General features: G+C 34.9%; 1 protein-coding gene across 2 annotated transcripts in view; it reads right to left on the minus strand.

The window, feature by feature from the left end:
• Nucleotides 1-12665: 12665 nt before the first annotated feature.
• The window catches only part of LOC126753300 (uncharacterized), a 161225-nt gene continuing 148669 nt past the window's right edge, over nucleotides 12666-25221 (minus strand). For both annotated transcript variants that reach the window (XM_050464639.1, XM_050464638.1), the window contains one exon: nucleotides 12666-13892. In XM_050464639.1, the coding sequence (XP_050320596.1) occupies nucleotides 13020-13892 (873 nt within the window). In that variant the 3' untranslated portion in view covers nucleotides 12666-13019. The remainder of the gene's footprint in view (nucleotides 13893-25221) is intronic.

Consider the following 25221-nt stretch of genomic DNA (forward strand, 5'->3'; position numbering starts at 1 on the left):
TGGTATTATTAAAAATGTAAATAATTGAGAGTGGAAAACAATTATTAAAATTATTAAATAGTGCCATAGTTTTGTTCTCCTAACGGTTGTTTGTATCACCTAAAAACAATGGACTTAAGGAGAGTTGAAATTCGAGTGACTCCATCCAAGCTGTAATATGAGTAAAAACTAAGATAACTTGATGCAACTAGTTACATGTGTTCCTTGGCATCATAAGAAGTAATGTAATCTAGATGGGCGTAATCGGTCGAATTAGCATGCCAGAAGTCAGTATATAAAAGTAAATATATTGTGCATGGGTTATTTTTGAAAACTGTTGAACTCTTAGCTTTTGTAAGTAACTTAATGTTATCAACGAATTGTGACAAAGCCGGGAGAATAACCCAATTGTCGTTGTCACCCTATAAAAATGCTCTGAACTCTGACCCGATCATTAATTGTTGTCTTTCGGCATTTGCAGTCAGTCTAAATTGTTGACTTTTATGTACTTTCAAAAGCGCTTAATAATTAAACATGTTTACAGTGAGCCACAAAAGTATTCATTAAAAGTGATATTTTTAAAAACTTTTCTTTTAATGACAAATTTGCATATTAATCATATATTTTGTAATATTTACATTTTGTTTCAGAAATTCGAAAAAATACAGACCACAGAAGTTATTTCCACACGCGAAGTGATCCTTGAAACGACTATTTTTGTTGGGAGCCGTGGAAAAATCAGTAGAAGCCAATAAAGTTATTTTAAAGAGACAAAGTTTAAGGAAGCCTCAAAGAAGCAGATAGCTGCCCGATTAAACAACATGCAAATTGCTATGCGAACAATGAGAGCTGGTTACATGGTCCAAAATATTTACATATTCATCAATATTTATTTTGTCGCCTTCAAAGTACTCCCCACCAGATGTAAATCACTTATGCCAGTCCTGGAAAGACTTTTCATAGCCACCACACCTTCAGCGATATTTTGTTTTATCCCTTCGACCGACTGAAAACGAGTTCCACGGGGAGACAATTTCATTTTGGGGAACAAGAAAAAATCACACGGAGCCAAATATGGTGAATACGGAGGTTGATCTATGGTATTCATTGCGTTTTTGGCTTTAAATTCAGTCCCAATCGTGATTCATGAATTGTTCTTCCACAATTCCGACGTTCTCATGCAAACGTCTCAATACGGCCAAATACTAGTCCTAATTAGCCGCCTGCTCCTTTGGAACAAATTTTTGATGCACCAAAGTAGGATAATCGCAAAAAACAATGACCATAACCTTGATCTTTAAGCGGCTTTGGCAGAATTTTTTTGGTCTCGGCTCGTTTTTTACCCTCTATTCCGATGATTGTTGACTTGTTTGCGTGTCAAACTCATAAACCCATGTCTCATCGGCAGTTATAAGGCTCTCCAAGAATATGATGTCGGAATGCACACGATCAAAAGAGACTTGTTTACGGCACTCTTTTTGAAAAAAATTCAGCTTTCCATCTGGACGAGTCGATCAAGAATGCGTTTCATACCCAAAATATATACCAAAATCATTCGAACGGACTCGCGAGCGATTTCGGGCTCTCTTATCATCTCTCTAACATTTGTCTCATGATTTTCAAGCACCACATCCTTCACTTTTTTAATATTTTCATCATTTGAAGAGGTCGAACGTGGTCCAGAACGCGGCATGTCTTCAACGATCTCTCGACCGCTTAGTACCCCAAATATAATAAATATGAAGTAAATATGACACTAGAATTAAAAACCAGATTTTTCTGAACATTTTTGTGGTTCACTGTATGTGCAAATGCATGAGCTGCACACATTTATCCTTAGGTTTGTGGTTGTTAGAAGAGAAATAAAAATTACAGTGCATAATGGCATTCCTACTCGATTGGGGTAAGTGTTACTCATAAAAATGTTTATGCATTTCTTCATTGATGGCTCTTTCGTATGCACACATACTTTAAATATTTTGTATGTATGTATGTATTTGTGTTTTTAAATATATGTCTATTTGTACAAATATGAAGTTATTATGCCTTTAATTGATTGATGATTTCGTGCGTTCGTTGAAAGGGAAATGAATTAATTTATTTCCGCTCATGCTAGCTATTAAGCAAATTTGTAGATGCAGGGTTGTATATATGCATTTAAATGCGCAATAAAAGTTATCAAAAGATCAGTGATATATTTAAAAATTAACAAATTTATATATGCATATACATTAGGGTGAGTCAAACAATTACCCGAAAACTAGAAGTTTTCCATTTTGTAATATTTTTTTTTCGTTGAGTTATCAATTTAATTAGAAAATGCTTTTAAACAAATCAACTTAAGCTTAAGTTAATAGCTATTAAACAGTTAGGTTTGCGTAATAATCATTTTAGAACTTTTTTGAGAGCAATAAATTCTCTACAAAATCCATAAAGTGAAGTATTTTTTCACGCAGTTAGAACTTTTCTATCTGGTAAAAAGAACGTTAGGCGGAGAGCCTCGCCGTTAATGAAAAGCACATTTTTGGAGAACCTTTCTTAGAACACACAAACCCTCAAATGATTCGGCTATTGATCAATAAAAGCAAGCGTAGTTTCTATTGATAATGAAGACACTGTTCAATCCAAAAATTTTTTTTGACTCTTCAAATTTTTGTGCCGCATTCGGCAGGCCATGATCTCAAACTCTGACCACAAACTGTAGTCAAGTGGATACAAAGCTGGACATCCAAGCTGCCAATCATATGGAACTATGAAACCAAGAATATTGCTTTTAAGCCTTTTGTGTTAGAGCAGAAACTTGCTGAAAGATGCAATGCTCTCCATTGAAGAGAGTATTGCTGAACTGCTTTACCATATCTTCCAAAATATTCTGCTAGTACAATTTTGTCCCAGTTTTAACCATTTTCTCACAGAAGTGAAGAGATTATAGGAGACTCCCCACCAAACTATTACAACAGCAGGATGTTGACTACTTTGCACACTTGGAATAACAATTTTTCCTCTTTGGCAATTTTTGTGTACTTCTTCAACAGAAAATATTTTTTCAAATGTTTAGCTAATTTGCTTCAAGCGCGTTGTAAGAACATGACCAGTTGGCGGACGGTATGCTTTTAGGTGAAGATCATCTTTAATAAGTCTTGATCTAGTCAATCTAGTCAATATATGTATCTATTTTTCATGTTTTCTAATATTTTCTAAGGAGATTCCAGCCAATGCGTTCACTAACAGTTTTAATGGCTAAATTTGTTGAAACCGGGCGAGAGCCATTCCTCTACAGTGGATCTGTTATATACGTAGTAGGTAGGTAAGTAGGTAGGAGTGCAGCCCTGTTGTCTATCGGGCTCAATTAGCACTTGATGTGCCATTTTGTTACACTATACGTAGAACCTTCTGTATTTGCTATTATGATTCACCTTCTCTCTCAAACCATTTTGAGGTTTCTATGAAGCTACTTATGTCTGATATGCTTTTAGTAGAAATCCATTCAAGGTTTGGTGCTTGATGGATTCCAAGTGTTTTGTGTCGGATCTGTGCTAGGGCTGGGCATTCACAGAGAAAGTGGAAAGTTGTTGCCTTGTTCCCTGCTATTCCGCAGCCTCGGCAGATGTCGTTGTAGGGCATACCCATTTTGAACGCATGTTCCCCAAATGGCCAATTACTCTGTAGATACTTTTCCTTGAGCTATTTAATAAGTCGTTGGTTCTTTACCTGTCATATGTTGGCCATAATTGTTTAGTTATGATGCATTTTGTAATATTTTTCCACCTGTTATTTGCAACTTGTTGAAATTGTCTATTGTTCTCTCTTTTGATCGATCCTAGCGGGCTTGGTATTAGCTCCGCCTCGGATTCGTTAAGGAAAGCCCCTGCCTTTGCCAACTCATCTGCTTTTTCGTTACCAAAAATGTTCCTGTAACAGGGAACCCAGATCAAGTCTAGTTGGAGCTTGTCTTTTATCGAGCTTAGTGCTTTCTATACGTAGTAGTGGAGTTGTTTTCGCTATTTTATAATTTTTCGTTGAAGAATATTACCATTTAAAGTAGAGCAATTCTTATTTTCGCCATAAGGGTGAACACAAAGGTCAATTGAACTCTTGTGGACTTTTGTGAAATAGTAAACTTCTAATTATGAATCAATATATCAGAAAAGCGCCTTAAGCCTATTTAAAGTCTGTTGATTTTCAATACCAGATGACTGAAGACACGAGATTCACGATCTTTAAACTGCTTGTACAACAAATAATTCCAATGAGGGTGAGCAATGAGATTTGAACAAGTGTAAAGTAAATTATGGTTTGACTATATTATATTATAGTCTGAAGAATATTCTGTTAAATTTTGATAGAGAAATATTAAAAAATACAATGACAAAATAAAGCGCTACGGAAAAAGTTCAATTGCGGTTCCATACTCTGATCAGCATCGCCAAATAACGTTGGAAAAAGTTCACCATTTGTGACGTCAAAGTGTCAATTGCCACTCATAACACGGTACTGGATCACTTAAAATTACATCGTTAGATATCCAAATAACGTTGGAAGGCAGCGCAAGGGGTACTTTTGGAAATTTCCATTTCGTTAGATATCCAAATAACGTTGGAAGGCAGCGCAAGAGGTACTTTTCGAAATTTCCATTTGTGACGGTTTGAAAACACTTTGATGGAAAAAAGCGCGCGTTTTCGCAAAAAAAAAGTTAATTTGTTATTGTAATATTACAATTTTTAAAATTTTGAAAACTCTCTAGATTTACTGCGTAAATTATGTTTAGAAATATCAAAATGATCGGTTATAAAGTTATGAGTAATACCGCCCTTGAAAACCTGAGTTGGCGGGAAAGTTTTAAGATCTGATGTAAGATACAGATGAGAAGTATTAAAATACTCGTAATTTCGTAAATTTTGGTTCCATCACACAAACATTTGTATGCCTTTTTTACGAACAAATGAGTCCGAAAAAAAGTTAAAAACCCCTTTTTCGTGTTGAATGAATCCATATCCAAATAATATGTACAAGTTGTGGTAACATAACGGGTATTTTTTTTTTTTAAGAAAAAATATACATTTGTCTACTTTAGTGTAGTCCCCATTCAATATCATGCACTTATGCCAGCGCTTCTTCAAATCGTCGAAATACTTCTCAAACTCTTTCAGCGATTTTCATATAATTTGTCAAACGACGGCCCTTAAGAACTCTGTTTATTTTTGAAAATAGAAAACAGTCAGGTGCTGCTATGTATGCCATAAAGAGGAGTCGGAGCCAAGGAAGACGACGACATGGGTTTCGGTCTCTTCGACTAAACAACTCAACACTATGTTGGCGAATATGGAGGCTGCTGCATTACAGCCTTGTTTTTGGCCAAGAATTTACAAACAAACAACGAAGTGTGAGTTAGTGTATATCAACATAATTCTACTCTCCAAACTGAAATATGCATATAAAAATCTATTAAAATACATTGTGACAAAAATGCACCTGGAAATTGTAATAAAATTCTCCGGGTAAATGATATTTCAAAAAAAAAAATGTAATTTGCTAAGTTGGTAGCACTGTGCTTAATTACTATGCCAAATATGAACGCGATCTGTCAGTTAGATTCTATACAGCAGCTGCTTAAGGCGGGACAGCTCAGTAGTACGTTGCGGTTTTTACAATGAATCAAAATATGAAACAAAGAATTTTATTTAAAATTTTGTATTTCTAACTAAATTTCGTGTTCGAAATCCTTGTGAATGTCGGAAAAACGCTTACGATGATTCAGTTTTACCAAAAACACAAGCCTACAAGTGGTACAAAGCCTTCAATGACAGTTGAGAGATCGTGCAAGACATGCCTCGTTCTGGACGATAAGCGACCTCTTCAACTCATGAAGGGTTTGGTGCTTGAAAATCGTGAGACAATTGTTAGAGCGATGACAAGCGAGCTCGACATCTCCCACGAATCCGTTCGAATGATTTTGGTGGATTACAATTTCCGGGTACTTTTTTCATGTCGTTTCTTATTAGGCGTAATTGCTCTGCGTCAAGGCGATCTTACCTGTGTACCTGAAAATCTAACTGTGTACATTGAAAAGTCATATTTAGAATTCGGATAGATATTTGTAATATGTATTTATTTATTTCATTGCAATTATAAATTTCGCATAGAAAACATGACAGCGATTATTTAATGTTTATTTTAATACATAAAGGTTCTTATACATACATATATAATATTTTGCATGTGCTTGGTGGCATAACAAACACTTTGACATTTCAACTAAAATTTCAAAAAGACGCGGTCTTTGCTTGCAGTCGCCCAAACCTTCTGGTTCTCACTTACACATATTTATTTAAATTGACATTGAATAAGTTTGCGTTAATAAATATACATACATACATATATGTATAGGCATGATAAAAGCTACATACTTGTACAACTAAGGTTTTCCCACAAGCCTGTTACAATTGCCTGCTGATTTATGTACATTTGCTTAGTTTTGCTTTTGTTTTGATTGTTTTCTGCAGCAAGTTCAAACCGCCGATGGCCTCTCGGCCGATCGCCTTTCAAGATAAATGTAATTGTCACTTTTATTCAGCAATTACGGCAACTCGCCGGCAATGTCAGTTGCGGGTTTGTCATCATTCTTTTTGTACTAACAACTAAGTCAACGCACACACACTCATTACTCGTGTGTGTGTGTACTTTTTACACATTTTCGACTAATTCACTTAATTTGTAGGTTTTGCACGAAAAGTAATAAAATCGTTTGTGATTTCATTAGCATATTACATACATACATGTTTTTTTCTTGCATTTATTGCTTAATTGCTAAGCGTTTAAGGTTAAATAACTTAATTATTGTGTCAACCGTAGTGCCCCAGAATAATACAAGTACGAGTATAAATTGCAAAAGCAAAAAAAATGTGAATACAAATACAAATAACATTATTTATATTTTTATGTAATGAGATATTGATATACATATATGTACATACTTTGTGTTTAGTAATTAAAATAAATTGTTATTTATATATGTATGATCAGTTGTTAATAATGCAAATAACAAAAAGAGGTTACTAAATTGGAATTGAGCAAAAAATCGTATTTTAATCATTTTGAACTAGGTTTAAAAATGTCATAATTTTTAAAAAATAATAAAAAAAAAATTATAAAAATAAAAATTTAACAAAATTAAAAAAAATGAAAAAAAAATTATTTTTATAAAAAAAATGCTCACCACAAGCAGCTTCGGCATTAATAAATATTTTTTCGAATTAAAAAATGACAAAAAAATAAAAAATTAAAAATTAGAAAAAAAATATTTAAAAAAAATAATTAAAAAAAAAAAAAAATAAAAAATTAGAAATTAAAAAAAAACGCAATAATTTTAAAAAATTCACGCGACTTTGTACATTTTCATATTCGTTAAAAAAATATAATTAAAATACAAAAAATTAAAAAAAATCCTTTTTGGCGATAATTTAAAAAAAATTAAAAAAAGCATTTTGGCGCAGCAGTTCAATCCACATCTAATAACATAAGTGCTGCTCGCCTAATTGTGTAAACAAGCAGCCTCCACTGGTGTTCGACCAGGATTAATTTCATCAAATAAAATTTGATCCCATTTTTTTAAAAAACAACGCATTGTTTTTCTTTCAAATTTCAAACGTAAGTGTCGAAATCTTATATAATGCTGCTATGTTTTTACTTTTATACATTAAATTAATTTACTAGCAAAAAAAAATATATTTAAAATTGTAATTTTTCATGTATCTGACTACACCTAATCCCCACATAAACACACTTCATAAATAATATAAAAATTTTCTCGAATTCTTTAAGGGGATATTCTGGTCAAGGATTTTGAAAAAAATCATTTTTTTTACATATTTTGAAAGTTTAGATTTTTAAAAATATGACCTTGGAAGGATTTTTCAAAATTCGACTTTTTTCGGAGATACAGCCGATTTTGTGACGTGGCGTCCGTGTTCACTAGAATTGTCTCCTAAACTTTAAACGCGTTTTTCTCGAAACTACTTTTTTTGAGGTGGTTGACATGATATCTCAAGTTCTACTGAACCGATTTCTTTGAAATTTGGCATATATCTTCTTTATACAATGCTCCATCGTGTCTGCCTTGGGTTTCCAAAAATTTTGATTTGAAGTATTTTTAAAAAATTCGAAAAGGTCGAAAAAAATTTTTTTTTTCAAGACGACGCCATTTTGTTATTTTTTATATATGTATATATATTTTTTTTGAAAATAGTCAACCTGATAACGACATCCTTACTAATGAAGAATCTTCTTGTTTTTTGTGTTTTAGATCTCTACAAGGGTTGAAATCACGTCAACCAGGACGCACCGTTATTTTTGAAGCCCCACACGACGAATTTTGGTTTTTTTCTTGCAATTTTTTTTTATATTATTAAAATGTCAATAAAAAACATATAAAAAATGGATAGTAAAAATGTTTTTCATTTTTTTTATCTTAGTTTAAAAAATGCCTAAAATTCATCCGTCTAGACCAGAATACCCCCTTAACTGTTTGCGTCGTAATGAAAAATAATTTTCAAATCACATATCTTACAAAATTTTTAATTTTTTTAACACTGATAGTTCGCACTGACAATCTTCCATTTGCAACACCGGTAAATACAAATTTTTAAGAATATTCTCCTTAATTTTCAAGTTGATCCAAGTAAGGATTTCGGAGATACAGCCAGATTTTACGAGAACTACTCAACCTATCTTGATGAAATTTTACACAAGTCTTTGGGATACAATTCTTAAAGACCTCGCCGAAGGATTTTTTCGATTACAACTAATTAAAAAAATAAAATGTCTCGAAAATTTCAATTTTATTGTAAAAATTCCTGCCAAAAATGCAATTTTCAGTTTTTTTTTTTGTAAGTTCTAAATTAAGGTTTTAACTAAAGCACGTACTTTTAAACTTTAGATAATTCTGTAGTGAGTTAAACTGCCAACGTAGGCTCATCTCTTTTCCGAGGGGTCACCGGAAATGGCCCAGTTCAAAATATTTTTTCCAAAAGTTTCATAATTTCATTGTCAAGGTAGGTATCCAGCTCTTAAGGTAGTAGTCTGGCAACTTGGGTTCAAAAAATCCGAAATTTTTTTTTTTGCTTAATTTGAAAGTACAATGTCGTGAGAATATACTGTGAAAATTTCAGACAGAAATCCGAAATATTTCGGAAGTCCTCTCTCTCGGAGTCCTCTCTTGAACTTTAAACGCGTTTTTCTCAAAACATTGTTTTTCTGGTCGGCCCGGGTCCTAACTTTTTTTCTACTGAACCGATTGCTTTCAATTTTAACAGGCTGTTCTACACACTTATAGTTCTCGTCGGTACTAACGAGAATTTTTTTCACCCCTAACTTTTTATTTTACAACCCTTTCTTTGCTAAAATAAAAGGACTTTTTTTCAAAGTCCGTCATTTTGTTATTTTCGCTTGAAATTTAACTTCTGTTGTTCCGACCAGAATCATATGTCTATAGATTAAGAATAATTGAGAATATTTGATTTCAAAAAACATCAAGAGCCAAAATCACCGGGGCCAACCACGTGCATTTTTTTTTTGAGGTTCCAACTTCGAGTGACAATAATAATAGTAATAAAGTATTAAATTTTTTCAAATAAGTTTTTTTTTATATTTTCAATATGTAAATAACTGTCCCTTGAAACAGAAAAAATGCTTTATAGCATATGCAATATAAAGTCCATATTTACTTTTTTCAATAAAATAATTTTTCAATACGCATAACGTAATATCCTTTTCAACCAGTATTTTTGACAATTCGCCATGGAAATGCTGAAACGCCTATTAAATGGGAAATTATTACGTGAATAAGGTTTCCTTGTGTCTGCCTTTCGTCAAGGTAGTCAACATAAAAGAAATCTGTATGGGTTTGGGTTTGGTTGAAAGTATGTATTAGTCAATATATTACGCCTCACAAGTTGTAAGTCACAATTTATCATTGTTGAAACGATATGCATTGGGGAAACAGTAAAAGGGTTCAAAACCTCCGAAACATTCAAGAACGGCGTCTACGCTGTTAGGTTAATAATTTTTATATACATATATGGTAAAAAGCTAGTTTATGTACGAAAAAGCTTTCGTCATCCAGTTTTGCACTGATATTCATTTCAAACTAGAGAAGTATAGTATGGAAGATCCTATTTAAATATATTAATGGTATTAATAAAAGAAGCAGAGGCAGAAAATATATATATGCTATAGTGCGGACTTAATATATTCAATTTTCACTCATCAAAAAATGCAAAATTTGTTATTTCCAGGTTTACCGCGGTCACCATCCAACTGCTGTTATGATTTCGAGTGGTCTACTGCAATGGCTTTACACCTGTTCATTTCTATGAAAAGGTAGTAAAACTGGCACAGAAGTGTACCAGTACGATGTTTTAGAAGGCCTTGTAAAGTTGATAAGCAATACTCTCTTCGGTGTAGAGCATTGGATATACTAGCAAGATTTTGTTCCAGCACACAAGGCAAAAACCACCCAGCAGAGGCTTTAAAGTAATATTTCAGGCTTCATAACTAAATATTATCGGCTGACTGGAAGTACAGATATGAGTTCGTGGACAGAGTTGGAAAACATCGGAACAGAAAATTGAAGACCTTCGAGTGCCGTCGTCTATACCAATAGAAACTGCGCAATATTCTTCGTTTCATAACTGCAGATGATTGGAAGCCGTGAAAGTCCAGATTTGTACCCATTGGACTACAGTTTATGGTCAGAGTTTGAAAGCATGACCGGCAGAATACGACACACAAATTTGGAGAGTCTCAAAAATCTCTAGAGCAGCGTCGGCATTTGATCAATGGTCGAAACGTTTGAGAGCTTGTGTGTATGCAAAGGGTGACCATTTCGAATAAAATGTTGTACATCGCACATTCAATGTGGTCATTATGAAATTAAATGAACTTTTTTCAAAATTATATTATAGTTTTATTTTTATAATAACCGCTTCTTGTCATACAACTTATGACAGGACTTAGTATACTTTTAAGAACAGTTTTGGTAGTAGTCTGGTAGCAATTGAGAAAAATTGTTTTGGGTACTTTTTCTTCGAAAATCTCAAACTTTTCTCGAAAGCGCTTTATTTTGTCGCTAGTCGTTGTTGCGGTCAATTGACTTATCAGAGATATAAATATGAAATTATGTTTCCTAACTTCGTTTCAAAATTTTTAAATTTGTTTTCGAAAATATTACACAAATGTTCGCGTGTACTTTACGTACTTAAATAAAATTTTCTAATATTGAGGCGTGGCATTTTAAATTTTTTCCAAAACATACTAATTTTTTTCAAATATACTATTAAAAGTTGGTTAATACTGATAATAGATACATATGTATGTAAGTGCGTAGAGTGGGAGTAACATTAAAACGTAGCATTTCTTTTCATAGATTAATGGTTAGGAGCCTTCTGCTTTCACATTAATTTTTTTTCAAATATGCAACTAAAAGTTGGTTAAAATTGTGGGTAGGTAGTAGGTACGTAAGTGGGTAGTGTGGGAGTCTGACGACGCATCTAGGCAGTTGAGGGGCCCATTGTGAAACCATTGGGGCTAAAATCCCCTAAAATAAATGTGCTCTCCTCCCCAACCTATGCTTCTGATGTAGTTCTTCAATATAAAAAGTTGTATTAACTATTTATTTTAATTACAAAAGAATTTCTGTTTACATTTTTGGAAAATTATATTCCAGGTTTTCAAAGCAGACATAGAGTTTCTTAACAGCTTTCCTGCATATTTACTTCTTCGATTTTTTTAGAGCTAAATCTTCAAGAAAATATTACCCATTCAATATGTTACACTCAAGATAGGTCGGCCTAACCTAAAGTGTTCGGATTTATGTAGCATTAGGTTAGGTTAAACATGGAGTTGTAATGGAGATTTAATACTAATATTATTTTAAAATACATCGATAACTATTTACAAGTTTAGAACCTTTATCATTAGCACTTCATTACAGTGTAGCATGTTTATGTAAATGCTTTGATTAGTTTTGTTCCATAGAACTAAAGCAAGTTACTTTATAATAATAATAATAATAATAATAATAATAATAATAATAGTAGTAATAATAATAATAATAATAATAATAATATAATAATAATAGATATAATAATAATAATAATGAAAATAATAATAATAATAATAATAGAAATAATAATAATAATATTAGTCGACCTGTAAGTATTCGAACAAAAATATGAACTAGAACGTGCTTACAATATATTATCAATTATTTGTTTAAATGTTTATTTTTTATAATTTTTTTCACTTAACTTAACTAACCCTTACTTATAAAACGTTTGACAACGGTGACTACTTTTTATATAACTTTAACGTGTCTTAAGCCTTAGTTTAATAATGACGGATTTTACTACAACTTGTTACCCCGGATATACAGTGGAGACGCTCATGTCGCCAAAACACCGCTAAACATCCTAATCGATCTCTTACTTAGTTTCTAAGCATAATTCTTCAGCTAAGTATATTTATCTGTCTGTAAAGTTTTACTTGTAACAAATTCTTAAAGAAAACCTACTTTCTTCACATTCTTTTTTTCGTGTAGCATAATTGTATATAAAATGGATTTTTGTCTATATCACAGATAAACATGCTTATGCAACACGCAAATTCCAACTAACATACATATACAAATGTAAATATTAAATATTTATTTATTTGATTTATTTATTTATTACACAAAATGTCCGGGTTGCAGGCGCGTAGAAAGATACAAAGGTCGGCTTATTGATTTTGGCTACTTTCAAACAGTTTGAATATGCTGCTCGCTATCATATTTCCTTCACATAATATTAAGTAATAAAAAGTTGGATTTTTAAAAGTTCACTTAACGACTAAGTTCACGTATTGACGTCGCTGCGTCGCGCCTAAGCACCGCCACACGAACTGCTTATAACACTAATATATGATTTTACTTATATACATACATACATACATATATTTATGTATGTAAGGTTATGGCTACTACACTTCTCACTTTCCACCTACGCTCAACGGTGCTTCAGCGACTGTGGCGCAAAGGCTTGCATGCTATAGTACCGATCCGTATCGTCCTTCGTAACGCTCGTGACATGCTGGAATTGACATGGTTGCGAGATTTGCGATTTCGGCGGCAATGGCGCTGGCTTGACACGCTTCTGCTTTAGCTTCTTCTTCTTGCCCGGCAGTGAGAGCGCTATATTTTCCGGATCACTCACCAGCTTCTCAATGTGATGATAGAGTTCGCAAGCCGAATCGGTTGAATCGAAACTGAAGCCAATCAGCTGTTGATGGTTCGTTGAGAGGCACATCGTGTGAAAGGATGGACCGGCGAAACGATAATTGGACAAATTATCAATGCGATCTGACCAGAGTGCAAAACATGAGCCACGTTCGGCCAACACCAATGTGACACGTGATGTGGCGCGTGAGCGCGCGCTGCCACGATCATGTAAAACGACTGGTATGCCGGTGAAGACGAGACGCCAATCACCCTCTTTGCCGGTGCCTTCATACAGATTGGCCAGCGATGAGCAGACGAAAATATCGGTACCCAAACCGCCGAAAAAGCTCTCCACTTGACCGCGCTCATACTCGGAGAGATTTGAATTGCTCGTTGTATCGATGCTTAGCGTGTCGGCGTCCACATCGGAGCCAACGAAATATGTGCTGTTGTGATTATTTGCTGTATTCGTGTTGTTCGTCGATGATGCAGTGGTGTGCGTGTTTGTGTGCGTATGTACCGACGAGGTGTGTGAGTGTGCGGACCAATCGGGATTGATCATCAGCTCATTTTGTTCGGATGAATTCGTACCCTCGGAGGATTCCGATGGTGGCGCCGAATCGCCGACAGAGCCTAAACGACGACGTTGCATGTGTGGAAGCTGGAATGAAGATAACAAAACAAATGCGGTGCCATTAGTTACGGTTAATGTGCTTTGTAATCTAATTTAATAATTAGAAAGTAAGGAATTTGTGGTAATGAAAAGGATTTCTTTGTAGTAGTATTAGATAGACTAAACGGTAACCTTCATCGAAAAATTATAAATAATATAGAGGAATTGTAGTAAATGGTTAGCACTTCAGAGTCTTTTTGATTCATACCTAAGTATGTTTTTGAAAAATCCCGTATTTCCGAGACGTTTTAATATCGTTACAATTCCGGCTTAGCTTGCCTTATTTGAAAACTTTGCGAGATAATGTCTGTTTGTCGTACTAGTCCAACAGTTTTTGAGACACCATTCTGACATTTTGCTCACGTACTTTTCTGAGCAAGAAGCTGGTAAATTGTCTGAACCGCCGATATCGGACAACCCTAGCACATAGCTGTCATACAAACCGAAAGATCGGAATCAAATGCTTGTAGGAAAAACTTTTTTGTTTGAGAAAATATCTTCGCGAAATTTCACATGCATTACTTTCTAAAGTAACGGTACAATCTCCGAAGAAATTGTTTAGACAGAACCACTATAGCACATAGCTGCCATACAAACCGAACGATCGGAATCAAATGCTTGTAGGAAAAACTTTTTTGTTTGACGAGATATCTTCACGAAATTTTACACAAATTATTTTCTAAAACAACGGTACATTTTTCGAAGAAATAGTTTAGATCGGACCTCTGTAGCATATTGCTGCCATACAAACCGAACGATCGGAATCAAATGCTTGTAGGAAAAACTTTTTTGTTTGTCGAGATATCTTCACGAAATTTTACACAAATAATTTTCCAAGGAAACAATACAATCTTCGAAGAAATTGTTCGGATCAGAGCACTATAGCTTATAGCTGCCATACAAACCGAACAATCGAAATCAAATGCTTGAGAGAAAAACTTTTTTGTTTGTCGAGAAATCTTCACGAAATTTCACAGGAATTATTTTCTAAAGCAACGGTACAATCTCCGAAGCAATTGTTCAGATCGGACCACTATAACATATAGCTGTCATACAAACCGAACGATTTGAATCAAATGCTTTTAAGAAAAGCTTTTTTATTTGACGAGTTATCTTCGCGAAATTTCGCACGAACTATCTTCTAAGACAGCGGTACATTCTCCGAAGAATTTGTTCGGATCGGAGCACTATAGCTTATAGCTGCCATACAAACTGGCTGTTCAAAAACATGATAAGCTAGAAGATAACCACCCTTTCGCCTTTTTGATAGATATACTATATATAGAGATATATTCAAGTGGAGAGAAAATCTTACTCGATATTGTACAAATATAGTATAATAAAATTTACTCTTTGAGAAAAAGCACCTATTTATAAAATCCCAAAAGAGAAGTGTCAAAGCAACACACAGAGCTAAACGGCAGCCACTTAAATATAATTATTTGCAGTTTAAAGCAATAAAGCAGCGACTCGAGAACTGAAAACCACTTTTTCATTGCCTGGAATTTGTAAGCGCGTTCAGCTGAAAATTATGCAATCGATTTCCGCTCTAAAAACTTCAACAGCAATGTGGCACGTTCGCACTCATGTGCATGCCCGTGTTGCATAGATTCATAAATATTTCATAGAGTTGTAATAACTATTGAAATCGACATAAATGGACCTAAGCTTTGCTATTTATTTGTGAAAATAAATGTTTCATTAAATAAATAAAAGCAAATTCACACGCACAATATAGACACATACACATATGTATGAATAAACGACACACAGGTAGGTATGTATGTATGTGAGGGCAGAAAAACGTGTAAACTTCAAAATGAATCTAACTCAAAATAAACGTATTTATGCCAGAGCAGTTTCGACATACAAATATTTATTCCAATTTCGAAGTCATGCCAAAGCTCTTCTGTGCAAATGTGTTTTGATTTTTATCCGGGTGAAAATCGAATTTTCAATATTAATAAAAGTATCAATAGAGTAAAGTAAACCTGTGTGCATCTGTGCAAGATTACAACGGTATATTTGTATTGGTTTTACTTTATTTTTTCTTTAACCATTTTCTATTAAAAATGCAACGTATGAAAATGTAGTTTGACCATATTTGCTTTCTTTTTGTTTAGTTTGAATGTCAGCCGCATGAACGCACCAGGAAAATGTTCAACAATTTGTTTGCCTCCAGAAAGCTGCTTGAATTTTCCGCAGTTTGGCAAACGGAAATGAATGTCGAATTCAAGAATATACAGAAATTGTGTACAAACGTTTTAAGCTAAATTAAATTGTTTCGAGGAAACGATAAACGTGCCGAAATGAATGCAAAGGTCTATAAACACTCATCAAAGCTATGGTTATGTATATATTGGCAATACAGATTATTGTTTCTTGTTAAGAGAGTCAAATTCAGTTCATTTTTCTCCGTTCGATTACGATTTACTAAATGACTAGTGTTATGACCCATCTGTATAAGAGAGCGTGTGGATATTTCATTAAGTTGCTATAATACTTTTCTATGCTACTCTTATTATTATGAGAGCCTAGTGCATTTATACGAGTAGTGTGTTCGATTCGTCATCATGTGGAGTCTTAAAAATTGCTATTATAAATATTTCAGCGGGTATTTATGTCAATGTGCTTTTTGACAGCATGAAAAGGAACTGCCTTTATGCCACTATGTCTGAATTTTGTATCCCCGTAAAACTAATACGGCTGTGTAAGCTGACGTTGAGCAATACCAAAAGGGAAGGACCTCGCCGAGCCGTTCGATACATGGACATAGATCAGCGAATTAAGAGACAGTGGCACCGCTGGCTAGGTCGCCCTAATGAATGAATGAAAACACTCCAGCACTGAAAGTATTCGACGCAGTACCCGCTTGGGAAGCACAAGAAGAGAAAGACCTCAACTTGGTTGGAAAGACTAGGTGTAGAAAGATCTGGCTACACTTGGAAACTCCAATTGGCGCCAAACTGCGAAAAGGAAGAACGATTGGCGGGCTGTTGTAAACTCAGCTATAATCGCGTAAGCGGTGTCTAAGCCAATTAAGAATAAAATAAGTTTGATGGCTGTCACACCAAACATAGATTTACTGGTTCTTAGTAATGCCAGATGGAAAGCTATAGTTTAATCTGAGCTGAAGTATTCTTCATACAGGCGAACTCTAAGAGCTACTTGTTATCTAATATTGAAATTTCATCTATTCCCTTGAACTACAAGGCTCCTAGATATCTAAGATGAGGTCTAGAAATGGCTTTACAGAAACATAGAAAGTGTGCCAGCATCTCTCTCAATCCTACTTCACTGCACTTTTTGCATGTATCGTGGTTACTAAAGCTCATTCGGCTCACATGCAATGCCAGTGTTTTTTAACCTATCATTAAACCAACAAACGTCCTACAATCCTTTCGAGACGGTGTGCGTAAAAAGCATGCGCCTTTTCCCTCACTTCTCTTCCACATGACCTTGATGAACCTGTATGTTCTTAAGGCATTCCATTTTACCTTGGTCCGTCTGTCAGCTCTTTGAGAAATTTCATCATGTATCATTTATAGTGACTTACGTATTTCCTGTACTTGTTCGGTACCCAGACGGATAGCACTTTTAGTATCTCAATATAATATAATATATATTGTATGCAGCCGCTATATCTACTGCCTCCCTGCCTCTAAGGACATTTTCTGACGTAATGCCATGTCAGATTATTGTCTTATTTACCGCCTGGCTATCGACGTATAAATTTATGTTGTTTGCCGCGTTTTAGCTATTTCTGCCGGTTTCTCAACTGCAAAGACCTTCTGAAGCTTGCAGAGTCGCCCAAGATCCAACTCCTAGCTATAGATCCCGGCGCCCACGCCATTGCCATTTTTGTTCCGTTTTATAAATGTTGTAAGTTCCGCTGGCAAGTCGCATGTTCCTGTTATTTTTATTAGATATGCATAAATTTTAGTTCACTTCTTCCCATTTTAGGTGAAAGCTTGAACTATGCAATAGTCGATATCTGTTGGTAATTAATTTTGTCAAAATGCGTTTAATTAGTTTCTTTATTCACACACTCGTTCTGTCTACCATTGTGAGCCACATTTATCTCTGAAAGAGCTCTGAGCAGTATATATTTGCATGAACATGCTACTATATACTATGAATGTATGTATATAAAGGTTTCAAACCTTTTACCCAGCATTAAATTTGAACTAAATTTCTTGGCCACAATGAACAGATCAGCAGTGTAGGTCAAATTGAACAAATCAGTAATGAATTTTCCGAACCATAGAAATACCTTGTATTTTTGTTATTACTCAATGAACCTATTATAGTACTGTGCAAATATTGATTTTGCGAAGAAGTGAGAACTGGCGTCTATATAAAATGGAATTAAAATTTTAGGGTAGCCTGAAGTAGAATAATTTTAGTTTTAATAAATTAATACTAACTTCGCCTCATTAATAACCAGTATTTTTTGTTTGCAAATACTGACTGGGTTATATCATAGCAATATCGTATAGCATTCCCTCCACCCGCGTACATTACAGCAACACACACTTCGCATATGCATTTGTTACAATTCGAGCCATTAATTCTGTGTTTATTCAACGTTTCGTCCCTTTTCGCATTTTTCCGCCCAAAATTATGCCTTTTGTTTTATAGGTTTGTTTTTGCCAGTCTTTTCATTGCATCGCCCAGAGCGCTTCGTGTAATAAATGTGTGCCGCTTAATTCATCTTCTGGAATATTTGTGTTCGTGTATGCCACAAGCGTGTCGTCTGTGAACACATTAAATTTGCTTCAGAAATTTAATTTTTGCACAATGGATTGGTATACATATATATATATATATGTATTAGGGTGCTTCAAAAAAAAATTTTAAATTATTTTTTTCAACAAAGTTCACTTTACAAATTTTAAAAATTTTTGCGACGAAATTTGATTATTTCAATTAGACGTTCAAACAAAGTGATTTGAAATTTGGAATGTTTTCAATAAAAATAAAGAAAAAAAAATGTTTCACGGGAATTTCCAAAGTTTGAAAAATGAACTTTCTGAATTTATTTTTGAGAAACGAAAATTTAGTTTTTAGTTTGAATGAAAAAACGAAAATTCCTATGTAAAATGTATGGGAACCTAAAACAAAAATAGCGACCCCTTAGAGTTAAGCTACAGCGCCTGGCTTGAGGGAGGATATTTTGTTTGTCAATCACTAACATTTTAGGGGGTAAGAGTTGAAAAAAAATTCAAAATTTTTTTTTGAAGCACCCTAATATGTATATATTTAGGTTTGCTAAAGCGGTATACAGGAAAACGATGAACATGTCGAAGACCTCATAAATTATGGTCGACTTAGACATGACCGTATGTCAGTCTGTACTTATATACCCGAAGTGTATGAAATATCGATTGCAGTTGTCTTTTTCTCTCCGAAAAACTGCTCATTTAACGGTACCGCCGATATCAGATCACTATATCATACAAGCATAGCTGTCATACAAACTGACCGATCAAAATACAGGCTTGTATCGATATTTTTTTATTTGATAACACATCATGACGAAATTTGGCACAAATTATTATACAAAGCTAAGGCGTAATATTCGAAAAAATTGTTCAGATCGGACCACTATAGCATATAGCTGCCATACAAGCTGAACAGTCAAAATAAAGCCATTGTATGGATTAAGTTCTTATTTAAAGAGATATCTTCACGAAATTTGGTATAGGTCATTATCCAAAGCAGCAATACAATCGCTGAAGAAATTCTTCAAATCGGACCACTAATGCATATAGCTCCCATACAAACTGTATAAAAAATGAGACGCACTGTCCATCAATTATTGCTAACCACAACACATTAATTATTAAAAACGCAGTTCGGTGGGTAAACGATAAACGAGTACGACGTCTGTCAATAAGCGCACAAGTTCAATGTCAATACGAAATAGAAACAAAAAGGCGATTAATTCTGAGGGGAAATGGCAGAGAAATACATGGCGTATGAGTGATATCGACAAAACAGAAATAGAAAGTACTGCGCATATGTGTGTGTGTGTGTGCGTGACTACAGTTAGACGTAGTACACCTGTTGTGCAATATAAGTATGTATGAATTGTGCTATTTTTACGCTGCGAGGCGTGTAATTGACAATTTTCCACTTGATTATTGGATGAAAAGAAAAACAATCAATAACATTAGCAGTTAGAAGCATTAACAAAACGGTAATGCTTTGCATTTCTGAAAATTCGATTTTTTAAGCTGATATGTATGATTTGAATGCTTGCAAATTTAACTCAAAATTTATGACGCTTTGAGATTTTTGCTTAAGATTTCATATTTAGCATATAACCAAAGACATATGTATGTATGTCGGTACAACTCTATCTAAAGCAACTAATCTCGCAGTTTTTGAAATATCGACCTGAAAATTTGCACAAGTCTGTTTCTTTCTAAGAAGCTGCTTATTTGTCCGGTCCATCTATATCCGACTACTATAGCATATAGCTGGCATACAAACTGACCGATCAAAACTCAGTTCTTGTATTGAAAACTTTGGCATTTGAAGAGATATCTGCATGAAATTCACCATGAATTATTTTCCAAGGCAACCGTACAATCTCCGCTGAAATTGTTCAGATCGGATCACTATAGCATATAGCTGCCATACAAAGTGACCGATCAAAATCAAGTTCTTGTATGGAAAACTTTTTTATTTGACGCGATATCTTCATGTAATTTAGTATGAATTATTTTCCACGGCAACTATACAAAGTCCGAAGAAACTGTTCAGATCGGTTCACTATAGCATATAGCTGCCATACGAATTGACCGATCAAAATCAAATTCTTGTATGGAAAACTTTTTTATTTGACGAGATATCTTCATGTAATTTAGTATGAATTATTTTTCACGGTAACTATACAAACTCCGAAGAAATTGTTCAGATCGGTTCACTATAGCATATAGCTGCCATACGAATTGACCGATCAAAATCAAGTTCTTGTATGGAAAACTTATTTATTTGACGAGATATCTTCATGTAATTTAGTAAGAATTATTTTTCACGGTAACTATACAAACGCCGAAGAAATTGTTCAGATCGGTTCACTATAGCATATAGCTGCCATACGAACTGACCCGTCAAAATCGAGTTTTTTTAAGAAAAACTAAACCTGTGAAGAGTATTATAGAATCAGTGGAGCCGAAGTTAATGTTTTTCTTGTTTTAACTATTTCTTAATTTAAAATTATTAAAAAAATGAAAATAAATAAATAATATATAAATAAATATAAATCAACTTACTCTTACCTCATACAAATTATAACACACTTTTGTAAAATACTACCTGTCGAAGTATCAACACAGCATGCTCAATACAGACGCAAAACTGCAATGTAGCCGTTGCGCATACATACATACATATGTAGCTGATCTAGAGTTACACGCGCGGCGTACGAACTTAATAAAACGCACAAATTCCGCTCATTCATTCACTTAAACACTAGTTTGCCGTACTAGCACCGCGAGCATAATCATGAGCTATTATTGCAGGTGTAACCGCTAATCAGAGAACCGCAATGATAATGCAACACACATCATCACTAACATACATATATGTACATACATACATACATACATACCAAAATATGATTTATAGCGAAATCAGATACCCAAATTGCCACAATTCCAAAATTATTCGCTTTAATTCGCGGTCAGCGCCAGCTGAAATTACAGCCAAAGCCCTTTCAACTACAATATTTACTATGTATGAGTGTGTGTTTGTGCATCACCCCACTCAATGCCGATTTGGCCACACAAGCAAATTAACCCAAATTAATTAAATCAACAAATCGATGAAGTGTGCGCGCCTTGCGCGATGCTGCGCGAGTTCAACTGTCCGAATGTGGTTGAGCCCCGAAGCCAACATAGCCCTCCAACACGATTCCCCATCCCCGGAGCGATGAATTGAAGCGTAGCCACAAAAGCGTGCCATTCCAGCTTTGATGGGCGCATGGGAGAGTGGGAGGCACCGCAGTTACGGCAAACAAGCAATAGCAACAGCCACGACCAGTCAACACTGAAGCAGAAAAGTATTTGTGCAGCGAATTACAAAAACAAACGAACAGTTCCAACAATTGGCATACATTTTGTGAGCCGCATAACAACTTGTTGTAAAGTTTATCGATAAAACTCGGCATCGTAAACGCAAACCGTGAACAAATTACCAAAAAAAAAAAAACACAAAAACAAGAAAAATGTTAAGCCGAAGCTATAATACCCTTCACAGGTAAATGCCTTAAAGCATTGACGGGTAGGAAAAGATACTATTTATGCTGTTTTTGACCTGCCAGTTTGTAGTATAACAGCTATATGCTAAAGTACTGCGATCTGAACATCTTGTTCGCAGATTGTAGCTCTGTGTTGGAAAATAATTTGCGCCAAATTATGTGAAGAAATCTCGTGGAGTAAAAAAGTTTTCCATACAAGCTCTTGATTCTGATCATTCAGTGTGTATGACAGATATATGTTACAATGGTCCGATATCGACGATTACGTATACAACAAATGGGCAGCTTCTTGGAAAGAAAAGGGCAGACATACAGAGCATAATAGCTGAATAGACTCAGCTCATTACGCTCATCATTATATATTTTATAGACTTATATATACATTGTATATACTTTATAGACTCCCAAAACCGTCCTTTTGGTTGTAACAAACTTCGTGGCAAACTTAATATGCAATGTGTAGGGTATAAAAACAAAGTACACATACATACACAAAGCAGAAGGAAGGAAGGAGTAAATAAGTTGAGTTCACAAACACGAAAAAATCAAACAGAGTTCGGAAAATTGCGCGTAATTGTATATAAAATTCGCTGATACACAAAAGCAGCTCAAATAGGCACGGGAGAACTATGTACGGGTGGAAGGAACAATTGATATAGTAAGCGCGTTTTTTGTAAGGAATAGTCCAATTATGGAATTTTTTTTTTGTTTCGTGCTAGGAGTAGCTAGTTTACTTAGTATTTTTATGAGAAGAATTGCATAAACAACTGCAGATTCCATTTTTAGTAAACCGAAATGAAACAGAACGGTTCGGTTTATGTATAAGCTAAGCGAAGTTTGGAACCTTTAAAGAATAAAATATAATTAGCCCTACCACGATAACATATAATTTGCTATTTCATTACGATTAATGTGCTGTGTGTAAATCTAGTAATACAAGGTCTGTCGCAAAAGAAACAGAACTTTTTAAATATAACTGTTTCTGGTAGCGCCACCTATTGGTGGGTATATGAAATAAAAAGTTTGATCTCTTGTTGACATTTCGTAAAAATTTTAAGACAATTGGATAACTACAATCGATGTCATCGATCAAAAAGTGACAGCAGCTTTTGGTCATCGGTCGTAAAATGCATTTTGAACAAAGAGCAAATATAAAATTTTGTTTTAAACCTGGGAAACGTTTACTGAAACGTTTTCAAATGATGAAAACAGTTTATGGTGATCAGTGCCTATCCCGTAGTAATGTGCATGAGTGGTTTAAGCGATTCCACGAAGGTCGTGAGGACCTCTGTGACGATCAGAAGTCGGTCGTCTTCAGAAGTCAAAAATAAAGACAATGCTGATTTGTTTTTACGATTCCGCGGGTATTGTACGCCGGCAGTTCGTCCCACCTGGCCAAACGATTAATGCTGTGTTTTACCTTGGTGTTATGAAGCGTCTTTTGTCACGCATTTATCGTGCTCGACCACAATACCGTGAGGCAGTGTCCTGGCGCCTGTTGCGCAATAATGCGCTGTGTCATCGGTCGACGCTTGTCACTGATTTTTTGACAAAAAACTTCATATTAACCATTAATCACTCATCCTACTCACCTGATCTGGCACCCTGTGATTTTTACCTATTTGGAAAACTTCATTTGCCCATGAAATGACACTGGTTTCAGGACATTTCAGCTATCCAAAAGGCAAGAGCATTCCGAAAAATGACCTTAAACACTCATTTGAAATGCTAATTGACCGGGCTAAACGCTGTATCGAAGCACAAGGAAACTACTTTGAATAAAAAAAATATAACTTTTGAAAAATATTAATTTTTTGTTGTTTTTTTAACCGTCCTGTTTCTTTTGCGACAGACCTTGTATACTGATATATAACGAAATGCAAGTGGTCAAGTTAAAATCATTACTTATTATCTCTTAAGAACTGGCGAAGATGTGGTCAATTTCAACCAAGCCTGAAGAAGCCCACTCAAATTCTACTTAAGTTAACCGTGCCGCGGTCCCGAAAGGACGGTTGTTGGCCTAATGACAGGTCACAACATACTGTCATCATTCAGAAATTGCAAAGAAGTAGGCATTAGAAAGACACTGGAACATCTAATATGCTCCTATCTAGCCTTATGTATATACATATATGTAGCTTGAACTCTTCTAAGATACCTATGAACTTTGCAGTTTAAGGGACTAAATGAAGTATCAAAATTGGATAGAAGCCGCTCCTAAAGTTCGCTTAAAGTGTTGACGAATACTTTAGTTCAGTTAGTGTCTGCCATTACTAAGAATCAGTAAGTCTATATACATATGTGTGCCATAACAGCCGACCAATATAACTTAACTCAAGCTATCCGTGCTATGTAGACATACACGATAACTTAAGAAATGGTTAGACATTTAAGTTATTTGATATATTTTGAAGCATATTCCGCTTTAGATTCCTTGAAAAAGTGAATAAACCTTCAGTCTTCAAACTCTCTTTGGATTTAAGTTTAGGTTGATATGCGTCCGAACAGAAAGTCGGAACTACAGGGTGCGGCAGTCAATACTGCAATTATAAATAGCGCGCAGGAGCGTAGGAGTGGTGGGGGGCGAGCAGCCAAGGTCACCATTGTGTTGTCCTATTCATAGCATTTCAGTAGACATGGAGCCGTGGACTAAGCAACAACGTTCGTTTGCCGTGAAAGCTTTTTATCAAAGTGGTAGCTATGTAGCCGCTCGGCGTCGTTTCCGAACGCATTTTCAAATTAATCGCAATAGACCAGTGCCTTCGGTAAACGCAATAAAGTTGTGGGTCGAAAACTTTGAAAATATTGGTGAAACGACAAGAAAAAGAGGTGGCAGTGCGAGATCAGTGCGAACTCCAGAGAATATTGAACGCGTTCGAATTGCTGTGGGAAGAAGCCCTCGGAGATCAGCGCGTCGACAGAGTACGGCACTTGGAATTTCTGACAGAACCGTCCGAAGAATTTTGAGGTTAGATTTACATCACCATCCTTACAAAATTCAAGTGGTTAACGCTTTGAATGACAATGACTTTGATGCTCGACTGCGTT

This window comes from Bactrocera neohumeralis, chromosome 3 (assembly GCF_024586455.1).
Source record: "Bactrocera neohumeralis isolate Rockhampton chromosome 3, APGP_CSIRO_Bneo_wtdbg2-racon-allhic-juicebox.fasta_v2, whole genome shotgun sequence".
Lineage (NCBI taxonomy): Eukaryota > Metazoa > Arthropoda > Insecta > Diptera > Tephritidae > Bactrocera > Bactrocera neohumeralis.